Consider the following 12,797-nt stretch of genomic DNA (forward strand, 5'->3'; position numbering starts at 1 on the left):
TCTACGGCGGCTGGAGTGAAGACTCTTCTATTTATAACGCTGCTATATAGTGACACGTGAGAGCCCCGACAGCCAATAGGAAGCTGAGCCCAGCTTGAAATCCACCCCGCCATTTCCGGGCCGGCCAATGGCAGCACCCCAGAGGGACACGTGACTCAGTATTTAAATACAGACAGATATAATAAGATATGATATTGTATGAATGGTAGTAAGATATAGTAAGGTAAGATTTAGTATGAATGGTAGTAAGATATAGTACGATAAGATTTAGTATGAATGGTAGTAAGATATAGTAAGATAAGATTTAGTATGAATGGTAGTAAGATATAGTAAGATAAGATTTAGTATGAATGGTAGTAAGATATAGTACGATAAGAGTTAGTATGAATGGTAGTAAGATATAGTAAGATAAGAGTTAGTATGAATGGTAGTAAGATATAGTACGATAAGAGTTAGTATGAATGGTAGTAAGATATAGTACGATAAGAGTTAGTATGAATGGTAGTAAGATATAGTAAGATAAGAGTTAGTATGAATGGTAGTAAGATATAGTAAGATAAGAGTTAGTATGAATGGTAGTAAGATATAGTACGATAAGAGTTAGTATGAATGGTAGTAAGATATAGTACGATAAGAGTTAGTATGAATGGTAGTAAGATATAGTAAGATAAGAGTTAGTATGAATGGTAGTAAGATATAGTAAGATAAGAGTTAGTATGAATGGTAGTAAGATATAGTACGATAAGAGTTAGTATGAATGGTAGTAAGATATAGTAAGATAAGAGTTAGTATGAATGGTAGTAAGATATAGTACGATAAGAGTTAGTATGAATGGTAGTAAGATATAGTAAGATAAGAGTTAGTATGAATGGTAGTAAGATATAGTAAGATAAGAGTTAGTATGAATGGTAGTAAGATATAGTACGATAAGAGTTAGTATGAATGGTAGTAAGATATAGTAAGATAAGAGTTAGTATGAATGGTAGTAAGATATAGTACGATAAGAGTTAGTATGAATGGTAGTAAGATATAGTAAGATAAGAGTTAGTATGAATGGTAGTAAGATATAGTACGATAAGAGTTAGTATGAATGGTAGTAAGATATAGTAAGATAAGAGTTAGTATGAATGGTAGTAAGACTGATAGATAGGAGCTTCATCAATCCCCCAAAAGGTTTCCTCAGGAAAGTGCACTTCCAGCAGCAGCAAACACCATGTTAAAAATATAATTTAATTAAGTTAATAACAAGTATAAATTTGCAAAAATACCAAATTCAAAATGCATAAATTATTAATGGAGGAAAATAATAATATACAAGCTACTGTCTCCATGAGGGGGGGGCTTCAGCAGCGTGATGTGTTGTGGGCGGTAGGTCGGCCCGGTGCCCCCCCCTCTGCCCCCCCCCCTCGGGGGGGGGGCAGTCTGAGGGTGGGGCCCCTGGGAGGGGGGGGGGGGGGGGCAGTCTGAGGGTGGGGCCACTGGGAGGGGGGGGGGGGCCAGTCTGAGGGTGGGGCCCCTGGGAGGGGGGGGGGGGCCAGTCTGAGGGTGGGGCCCCTGGGAGGGGGGCCAGTCTGAGGGTGGGGCCCCTGGGAGGGGGGGGGGGGGGGGCAGTCTGAGGGTGGGGCCACTGGGAGGGGGGGGGGGGCCAGTCTGAGGGTGGGGCCCCTGGGAGGGGGGGGGGGGCCAGTCTGAGGGTGGGGCCCCTGGGAGGGGGGCCAGTCTGAGGGTGGGGCCCCTGGGAGGGGGGGGGGGGGGGGGCAGTCTGAGGGTGGGGCCACTGGGAGGGGGGGGGGGGCCAGTCTGAGGGTGGGGCCCCTGGGAGGGGGGGGGGGGCCAGTCTGAGGGTGGGGCCCCTGGGAGGGGGGCCAGTCTGAGGGTGGGGTCCCTGGGAGGGGGGTCCGGGCGCTGAAGCAGCTCCTCCGTCCTCTGATGGCCGGGGGCAAGGAGACGTTAGGATGGTCTCCTCTCTGTCCACAGGGCCCCCCCCACAGGGCCTACACCCCCCCCCCCCCCCCCCCCCCCCCCCCCACACACACACAGGGCCTCGCCCCCCCCCCCCCCCCCCCACACTAAATACCCTAAATGTAAATGTAAATGTAGTATGGTTGATGTTAGATACAGTATGATAGATGTTAGATACAGTATGATTGATGTTAGATACAGTATGGTTGATGTTAGATACAGTATGATTGATGTTAGATACAGTAAGGTTGATGTCAGTTACAGTATGGTTGATGTTAGATACAGTAAGGTTGATGTTAGATACAGTATGGTTGATGTTAGATACAGGAAGGTTGATGTTAGATACAGTATGATTGATGTTAGATACAGTATGATTGATGTTAGATACAGTAAGGTTGATGTTAGATACAGTAAGGTTGATGTTAGATACAGTATGATTGATGTTAGATACAGTATGATTGATGTTAGATACAGTATGGTTGATGTTAGATACAGTATGATTGATGTTAGATACAGTATGATTGATGTTAGATACACTATGATTGATGTTAGATACAGTATGGTTGATGTTAGATACAGTAAGGTTGATGTCAGTTACAGTATGGTTGATGTTAGATACAGTAAGGTTGATGTTAGATACACTATGATTGATGTTAGATACAGTATGGTTGATGTTAGATACAGTATGGTTGATGTTAGATACAGTATGGTTGATGTTAGATACAGTAAGGTTGATGTTAGATACACTATGATTGATGTTAGATACAGTATGGTTGATGTTAGATACAGTAAGGTTGATGTCAGATACAGTATGGTTGATGTTAGATACAGTAAGGTTGATGTTAGATACAGTATGGTTGATGTTAGATACACTATGATTGATGTTAGATACAGTATGGTTGATGTCAATATAGTAGGGATGAATTCAGTGTCTACATTTCTCGCTCTCTGTTCAGCTGTATCACAATGTACACCATTTACAGATCACAATAAAGCATAATATTATTGTCATTGTAGTTATGATATAATGTTATTAATGTATCAAATACACAGTCTTTGTGATGCACTTCCCCTTTAGGGGACACACATTTCTTTATGATGCGCGTCCCCTTTAAGGGAATGCCTGTCTTTATAATGCAAGTCCCCTTTAAGGGAAGCCCTATGGGATTCGGGTATGGCGTCATATCTGGCAGCAGAATACAACATGGGAACGATTTTGTAAAAATCCCGCCTAGAAAACTCGTCGTGAATCGATGTTTGAATACAAGGTAAATGTTGAAAAGGAGAACAGATATAAGATATTTATCATATATAATAATATTTTCCAACCTAAGTTTTTGTGTGTGTGTGTGTGTGTGTGCGCGCGTGCGTGTGTGTGGGGGCGGGAGTGTGTGTGTGTGTGTGGGGGGGGGGTAGGTGTGCGTGTGCGCATGCGCGCTACGTAACTAATAGGAAGTCATCTCCGCTGTCGTCGCTGCCATAGAAATCCGAGCCGGAAGTGTTGGAGTGACGCAGCGCCTGGTTTCCGGTTTCCACATGTAAACAACACCTCGCTTGGTCTCCTCTTCTCTTCCTCAACATGTCCATGGAGGATCCGTTTTTCGTGGTCAAGGGGTAAGAAAGCTCTACTGCGGACATGTCATCTAGGAGAGGAAGTCATTTCAATACAATCTGACCCGCGGTGCCGCTAGCCCCGAGGCTAAGCTAACAAGCTACATGGTACAGAACAATGAGGATTAAATGACGGGTTGGTCTGAGCCAATCAGCACGAAGCGCGTCATCAGATAATTGATTAATTGATTACAATACTTAACATAATATAAAGATACGATTTGTGACTGCGTGATCCCCTCTTATGATGGGGTGAGGAGCCTGACAGCGTGTTGTGACAAGGTGATGACGTTGTGTTGTGACGGGATGAGGGTGACAGGGTGATGAGTATGTTGTGACGGGGAGGGTGACAGTGTGAGGAGTGTGTTGTGACGGGGTTAGGGTGACAGAGTGATGAGTGTGTTGTGACGGGATGAGGGTGACAGGGTGAGGAGTGTGTTGTGACGGGGAGGGTGACAGGGTGAGGGTGTGTTGTGACAGGGTGACGTGTGTTGTGACATGGTGAGGGTGTGTTGTGACAGGGTGAGGGTGTGTTGTGACAGGGTGACGGTGTGTTGTGACGGGGTTAGGGTGACAGGGTGAGGGTGTGTTGTGACGGGGTTAGGGTGACAGGGTGACGTGTGTTGTGACAGGGTGAGGGTGTGTTGTGACAGGGTGAGAGTGTGTTGTGACAGGCTGAGGGTGTGTTGTGACAGGGTGACGTGTGTTGTGACAGGGTGAGGGTGACAGGGTGAGGGTGTGTTGTGACAGGGTGAGGGTGTGTTGTGACAGGGTGAGAGTGTGTTGTGACAGGCTGAGGGTGTGTTGTGACAGGGTGACGTGTGTTGTGACAGGGTGAGGGTGACAGGGTGAGGGTGTGTTGTGACAGGGTGAGAGTGTGTTGTGACAGGCTGAGGGTGTGTTGTGACAGGGTGACGTGTGTTGTGACAGGGTGAGGGTGACAGGGTGAGGGTGTGTTGTGACAGGGTGAGGGTGACAGGGTGAGGGTGTGTTGTGACAGGGTGACGTGTGTTGTGACAGGGTGAGGGTGACAGGGTGACGTGTGTTGTGACAGGGTGAGGGTGTGTTGTGACAGGGTGACGTGTGTTGTGACAGGGTGAGGGTGTGTTGTGACAGGGTGAGGGTGACAGGGTGACGGTGTGTTGTGACAGGGTGACGTGTGTTGTGACAGGGTGAGGGTGTGTTGTGACAGGGTGACGTGTGTTGTGACAGGGTGAGGGTGTGTTGTGACAGGGTGAGGGTGACAGGGTGACGGTGTGTTGTGACAGGGTGAGGGTGTGTTGTGACAGGGTGAGGGTGACAGGGTGAGGGTGTGTTGTGACAGGGTGAGGATGTGTTGTTGCTCAGGGAGGTGCAGAAGGCGGTGCTCTCCGCCCAGGGGCTCCACCAGCGATGGGGCGAGCTGCTGCGGGCGCCGGGGGGCGGGGCCTCCCGGGAGGAGGCGGAGTGGACGACCAACGAGCTGAGGAACAGCCTGAGGTCCATCGAATGGGACCTGGAGGACCTCGACGAGACCATCGATATCCTACCACACACACCCACACACACACACACACACACACACACACACACACACACACACACACACACACACACACACACACACACACACACACACACAACATGGATGATGAAGTGGTGATGGTGAATTGGTGATGGTGTAGTGGTGAAGTGGTGATGGTGAAGGGGTGAATGGTTCACTCTGTGGAGGGTTTCTTAACGAGGTCACGTATTGTTGAGTCCAACCCGAAGAAGTTCAACCTGGACGCTCCGGAGCTCGCCAAGAGGAAGGCCTTCATCACTGCCACCCGGCAGGAGGTCCAGGTACGACCGGCCTCAGGGGTCAGAGGTCAGGAGGTAGAACAGGCCTCAGGGGTCAGGGGTAGAACAGGCCTCAGGGGTCAGGAGGTAGAACAGGCCTCAGGGGTCAGAGGTCAGGAGGTAGAACAGGCCTCAGGGGTCAGGAGGTAGAACAGGCCTCAGGGGTCAGAGGTCAGGAGGTAGAACAGGCCTCAGGGGTCAGGAGGTAGAACAGGCCTCAGGGGTCAGAGGTCAGGAGGTAGATCAGGGGTCAGAGGTGAGGAGGTAGAACAGGCCTCAGGGGTCAGAGGTCAGGAGGTAGAACAGGCCTCAGGGGTCAGAGGTCAGGAGGTAGAACAGGCCTCAGGGGTCAGGGGTCCCTCCTAGAGGGTTCTCACATTGACCTGACTGTAGTGAGCATTGCATCATACTGTCCGTTCTATGTAGAGCTGACAACCGTTAATTTAAGATTAAATGAGATGTACTTTATAAGAATGGTTTGATGTTAGCTAGGCTAGCTGTTAGCTTTTAGGTAGGCTAGCTGTAAGATAGGCTAGCTGACAGGCTATTAGGTAGGCTAGCTGTTAGCTAGGCTAGTTAACAGGCTATTAGGTAGGCTAGTTGTTAGCTTTTAGGTAGTCTAGCTGTTAGGTAGGCCAGCTGTTAGCTTTCAGGTAGGCTATCTGACAGGCTATTAGGTAGGCTAGCTGTTAGCTAGGCTAGCTGACAGGCTGTCTTGTCTCTAGGAGATGAAGGAGCAGATGTCCAGTCCGGCCACCTTGTCCATCCCTGACAAGAACAACAGACAGGTATGAAACACTGGGTTATACTGGGTTCACTGGGATTATACTGAGATTATACTGGTAACACTGGGATTATACTGAGATAATACTGGTTACACTGGGTTTGTACTGGTTTCACTGGGATTATACTGGTTACACTGGGATAATACTTGGATTATACTGGTTACACTGGGGTTATACTGGTTAAACTGGTATACCGGTAATACTGAGATTATACTGGTTCCAGTGGGGTAAAACTGGGCTGATACTGGTCAGGGGTGAGAGGTCAGCGGTGGGCTGTGTTCCAGGGGCCAGGTGCGGACCAATACACCAGACTGGACCAGCAGCTGCAGACCGCCAACAGCCTGTTCATAGAGGAGCAGCACACACAGCAGCAGGTACGCACACAGACACACACACACACACACACACACAGCAGCAGGTACGCACACAGACACACACACACACACACACACACAGCAGCAGGTACGCACACAGACACACACACACACACACACACACAGCAGCAGGTACGCACACAGACACACACACACACACACACACACAGCAGCAGGTACGCACACAGACACACACACACACACACAGCAGCAGGTACGCACACAGACACACACACACACACAGCAGCAGGTACGCACACAGACACACACACACACAGCAGCAGGTATGCACACAGACACACACACACACAGACACACGCACACACACACAGCAGCAGGTACGCACACACACACACACACAGCAGCAGGTACGCACACAGACACACACACACACAGCAGCAGGTACGCACACAGACACACACACACACAGCAGCAGGTACGCACACAGACACACACACACAGCAGCAGGTACGCACACAGACACACACACACACAAAGACACACGCACACACACACACAGCAGCAGGTACGCACACACACAGACACACACACACACGCACACACACAGCAGCAGGTACGCACACAGACACACACACACACATACACACACACAGCAGCAGGTACGCACACAGACACACACACACAGACACACACACACACAGCAGCAGGTACGCACACGCACACAGACACCCACACACACACGCACAGCAGCTGGTACGCACACGCGCACACACAGACACGCACACACAGCAGCAGGTACGCACACGCACGTAAGCATACACAGACACACACAACGTGTTTCTATTTGTTAGTATTTCTTTAAGTGTGTGTGTGTGTGTAGCTGATGGCGGAGCAGCAGGACCAGCAGCTGGAGCTGGTCTCAGGGACCATCGGGGTCCTGAGGAACATGTCGGAGCGGATCGGCCTGGAGCTGGACGAGCAGGCCGTGTACGGCTCACCCTCTCACCCCTCACCCTCTCACCCCTCACCCTCTCACCCCTCACCTCTCACCCTCTCACCCCTCACCCTCTCACCCCTCACCCCTCACCCTCTTACCCCTCACCTCCTCATCTCTCACCCCTCACCCTCTCACCCCTCACCTCTCACCTCTCACCCCTCACCCTCTCACCCCTCACCCTCTCACCTCTCACCCCTCACCCTCTCACCCCTCACCCCTCACCCTCTCACCCTCTCTCCCCTCACCCTCTCACCCTCTCTCCCCTCACCCTCTCACCCTCTCACCCCTCACCCCTCACCCTCTCACCCCTCACCCTCTCACCCCTCACCCTCTCACCCCTCACCCTCTCACCTCCTCATCTCTCACCCCTCACCTCTCACCACCTCACCCTCTCACCACCTCACCCTCTCACCTCCTCACCCTCACCCCTCACCCTCTCACCCTCTCTCCCCTCACCCTCTCACCCTCTCACCCCTCACCCCTCACCCTCTCACCCCTCACCCTCTCACCCCTCACCCTCTCACCCCTCACCCTCTCACCTCCTCATCTCTCACCCCTCACCTCTCACCACCTCACCCTCTCACCACCTCACCCTCTCACCTCCTCACCCTCACCCCTCACCCTCTCACCCTCTCTCCCCTCACCCTCTCACCCCTCACCCTCTCAGCCCTCACCCTCTCACCCCTCACCCTCTCACCCTCTCTCCCCTCACCCTCTCACTCCTCACCCTCTCACCTCTCACCTCCTCACCCTCTCACCTCACCCTCTCAGCCCTCACCCTCTCTCCCCTCACCCTCTCACCCTCTCTCCCCTCACCCTCTCACCCTCTCACCTCTCACCCCTCACCCTCTCACCTCTCACCCCTCACCCTCTCACCCCTCACCCCTCACCCTCTTACCCCTCACCTCCTCATCTCTCACCCCTCACCCTCTCACCCCTCACCTCTCACCTCTCACCCCTCACCCTCTCACCCCTCACCCTCTCACCTCTCACCCCTCACCCTCTCACCCCTCACCCCTCACCCTCTCACCCTCTCTCCCCTCACCCTCTCACCCTCTCTCCCCTCACCCTCTCACCCTCTCACCCCTCACCCCTCACCCTCTCACCCCTCACCCTCTCACCCCTCACCCTCTCACCCCTCACCCTCTCACCTCCTCATCTCTCACCCCTCACCTCTCACCACCTCACCCTCTCACCACCTCACCCTCTCACCTCCTCACCCTCACCCCTCACCCTCTCACCCTCTCTCCCCTCACCCTCTCACCCCTCACCCTCTCAGCCCTCACCCTCTCACCCCTCACCCTCTCACCCTCTCTCCCCTCACCCTCTCACTCCTCACCCTCTCACCTCTCACCTCCTCACCCTCTCACCTCACCCTCTCAGCCCTCACCCTCTCTCCCCTCACCCTCTCACCCTCTCTCCCCTCACCCTCTCACCCTCTCTCCCCTCACCCTCTCACTCCTCACCCTCTCACCCCTCACCCTCTCTCCCCTCACCCTCTCACCCCTCACCTCTCACCCTCTCACCCTCTCTCCCCTCACCCTCTCACCCTCTCTCCCCTCACCCTCTCACTCCTCACCCTCTCACCCCTCACCCTCTCTCCCCTCACCCTCTCACTCCTCACCCTCTCACCCCTCACCCTCTCAGCCCTCACCCTCTCACTCCTCACCCTCTCACCCTCTCTCCCCTCACCCTCTCACCCTCTCTCCCCTCACCCTCTCACCCTCTCTCCCCTCACCCTCTCACTCCTCACCCTCTCAGCCCTCACTCCTCACCCTCTCACCCCTCAGCCTCTCACCTCTCACTCACTCATTGTGTTTCTTTAGCGAGCTGAGGTGTGTTGTGTTGTGGCAGTGGGGTGTGTTGTTATGTGTTGTGGCAGTGAGGTGTGTTGTGTTGTGGCAGTGAGGTTTGCTGTGTTGTGTTGTGGCAGTGAGGTGTGTTGTTTTGTGTTGTGTTGTGGCAGTGAGGTGTGTTTTGTGGCAGTAAGGTATTTTGTGTTGTGTGTTTTGTCGTGGAACTGAGGCTTGTTGTGTGTTGTATTGCTTTGTGTTGTGTTGTGGCAGTGAGCTGAGGTTTTGCAGTGCCGGTTCGAGCCCTTTGGGAGCCCCAGGCCAGATTGAGTTTTGCGGCCCCCGTTCCCATAGCGAGTGTTGCCCTGTTAGTGACATTACTATACTGACCATCACTGAAGACACATTTTAACTGATTTACCTTTACTTTGCTAAGCAGTTATTCACCCACTTGTAGATCTAATATACTACATATACTGCTATTAAACAATGTGTGATGCATGGACAACAATAGAAAAGTTTCAGAACATTTAATTTTTTCTTATTACACACTCAAATTCTTGTTCAAAGTATGGATGAACTCCATAAAGTGTAAAGGTGCTCATGTGAGGAATCTCAGAACAGCTAAATATGGCTAAAATATGCTCCATACATAAATTAAAGATGCTCAAGAATATTTAAGATGAAATTAACTATTAAGTGTGGAAATGAGGACACTAAAAATAAGCAAAAAGGGTCACCTCTAATGAATTAAATACAAAAAATACTATGAAGGATGCTCAGGAATATTTAACAAATTATAAGAGTTTAGACCACTTCATTTTGAGAATTGAAGTACATCGAGGTTGATCAATCTGAGGTTGTGTTGTGTTGTTGTGAGCAGTGAGCTGAGGTTGTGTTGTTTTGTTGTGTTGTTGTGAGCTGTGGTTGTGTTTTGTTGTGCGAGTGAGCTGAGGTTGTGTTGTTGTGTTGTGCGCAGTGAGCTGGTTGTGTTGTGTTCTTGTGCGCAGTGAGCTAAGGTTGTGTTGTTGTGTTGTGCGCAGTGAGCTGGTTGTGTTGTTGTGTTGTGCGCAGTGAGCTAAGGTTGTGTTGCTGTGCGCAGTGAGCTAAGGTTGTGTTGTGTTGTGCGCAGGGAGCTAAGGTTGTGTTGTGTGTAGTGAGATAAGGTTGTGTTGTGGGCAGTGAGCTAAGGTTGTGTTGTGCGCAGGGAGCTAAGGTTGTGTTGTTGTGTTGTGCGCAGTGAGCTAAGGTTGTGTTGTTGTGTTGTGGCAGTGAGCTAAGGTTGTGTTGTTGTGCGCAGTGAGCTAAGGTTGTGTTGTGTTGTGCACAGTGAGCTAAGGTTGTGTTGTTGTGCTGTGTGCGGTGAGCTGGTTATGTTGTTGTGTTTTGCGCTGTGAGCTAAGGTTGTGTTGTGTTGTGGGCAGAGAGCTAAGGTTGTGTTGTGTGCGGTGAGCTGGTTGTGTTGTTGTGTTGTGCGCTTGAGCTAAGGTTGTGTTGTGCGCAGTGAGCTAAGGTTGTGTTGTTGTGTTGTGCGCAGTGAGCTGGTCGTGTTGTGTTGTGCGCAGTGAGCTAAGGTTGTGTTGTGTTGTGCGCAGTGAGCTAAGGTTGTGTTGTTGTGTTGTGAGCTGGTTGTGTTGTTGTGTTGTGCGCAGTGAGCTAAGGTTGTGTTGTTGTGCGCAGTGAGCTAAGGTTGTGTTGTGTTGTGCGCAGTGAGCTAAGTTTGTGATGTTGTGCGCAGTGAGCTAAGGTTGTGTTGTGTTGTGCGCAGTGAGCTAAGGTTGTGTTGTTGTGCGCAGTGAGCTAAGGTTGTGTTGTGCGCAGTGAGCTAAGGTTGTGTTGTGTGTTGTGCTAGCATGCTGGATGACTTCACCCACGAGGTGGACAACACACACTCCAAGCTGGACAACGTGATGAAGAAGCTGGCGAAGGTCTCCCACATGACCAGCGGTACGCTGGCCCTGAGTTCTGCAGGAGTACTCCAGTAGTATAGAAAATGAGTAATACTACCGTAGTAGTATTACTCGTAGTATTACTGTACACATACAGTAAGTAATACTACTGTAGTATTATTATAGTAGTATTACTGTGTGTAATAATCATAATACTATAATACTACATTCAGTAGTATTACTGTACGCATAGTTAGTAATACTACCATAGTAGTATTATACTAGTATTAATGTATGCATAGAGTAAGTAATACCACCATAGTATTACTGTACACATACAGTTAGTAATACTATATAGTATTAGTATAGTAGTATGACTAGTATAGTGCTACTATAATACTACGGTAGTATTACTCACTGTATGTGTACAGTAATACTACTATAGCACTACTATGGTAATATTACTCACTGTATGTGTACAGTAATACTACTGTGTATTTCTTATGTTCTGTAAGGTGTGTGTTGACGTGTTGTGTTGTGCGTGATGTGTTGTGCGTGTTGTGTTGACGTGTTGTGCGTGTTGTGTTGACGTGTTGTGCGTGTTGAGTTGACATGTTGTGGGTGTTGTGTTGACGTGTTGTGTTGACGTGTTGTGCGTCTGTTGCAGACCGGCGCCAGTGGTGTGCGATCGGGGTCCTGCTCCTCATCCTCCTGGTGGTCCTGATGCTGTTCTTCATCCTCTGATCCTCCTCTTCATCACAAGACAGTCTCCGCTCAGCCAGGAGACCCAAGACCCGGACCCCCTAGAGACCCGGACCCCCTAGAGACCCGGACCCCCTAGAGACCTGGACCCCCTAGAGACCCGGACCCCCTAGAGACCTGGACCCGGACCCCCTAGAGACCCGGACCCCCTAGAGACCTGGACCCCCTAGAGACCCGGACCCCCTAGAAACCCGGACCCCCTAGAGACCCGGACCTGGTCTGGTCTAGTCTGTACTGGTCTCTACTGGTCCGGTCCAGACTTTACTAGACTCTCTTGCTCTGTTGTGACTGCTTAGACTTACTAGACTTGACTTGTCTCTCCTGGTGTCTCAGTCTCTCCTGGTCTCTCCTGGTCTCTCAGTCTCTCCTGGTCTCTCCTGGTCTCTCCTGGTGTCTCAGTCTCTCCTGGTCTCTCCTGGTCTCTCAGTCTCTCCTGGTCTCTCCTGGTGTCTCAGTCTCTCCTGGTCTCTCCTGGTCGAGTTATTTCAATCCTCTGGTTGATGTTTTATTGTTTTAATGTCTCCTCCTCTGTCTGCACTGACGTCACCACGGTAACGGTCCTTGACGGACGAACGAGGAGAGAGAGGACCTCCCAAGGACCCCCCTCCCTCCCCCCTCCCCTTCTTGTCTGTTTGTGGTGCCTTTGAAGTTTACTGATGATAGGAGGGAGTGGCGGGAAACCACGACTGAAGAGGATCAACCGTTATGGACCCCTCCCCCCTGGACCCCTCCCCTCTGGACCCCTCCCCCCTGGACCCCCTCCCCTCTGGACCCCTCCCCTCTGGACCCCTCCCCCCTGGACCCCTCCCCCCTGGACCCCTCCCCCCTGGACCCCCTCCCCT

General features: G+C 51.0%; 1 protein-coding gene across 1 annotated transcript; it reads left to right on the forward strand.

The window, feature by feature from the left end:
* Window positions 1–3,462: 3,462 nt before the first annotated feature.
* stx6 (syntaxin 6) lies at window positions 3,463–12,797 on the forward strand. Its single transcript, XM_079740470.1, has 8 exons — window positions 3,463–3,576; window positions 4,921–5,093; window positions 5,303–5,397; window positions 6,120–6,182; window positions 6,464–6,553; window positions 7,395–7,501; window positions 11,157–11,251; window positions 11,861–12,797. Exons 1-8 carry the CDS (start codon window positions 3,542–3,544, stop codon window positions 11,935–11,937), a joined length of 735 nt encoding a protein of 244 aa, XP_079596596.1. The 5' UTR covers window positions 3,463–3,541; the 3' UTR covers window positions 11,938–12,797.

Source organism: Pollachius pollachius (genome assembly GCF_949987615.1).
Source record: "Pollachius pollachius genome assembly, chromosome: 7".
NCBI classification, from domain to species: Eukaryota; Metazoa; Chordata; class Actinopteri; order Gadiformes; family Gadidae; genus Pollachius; species Pollachius pollachius.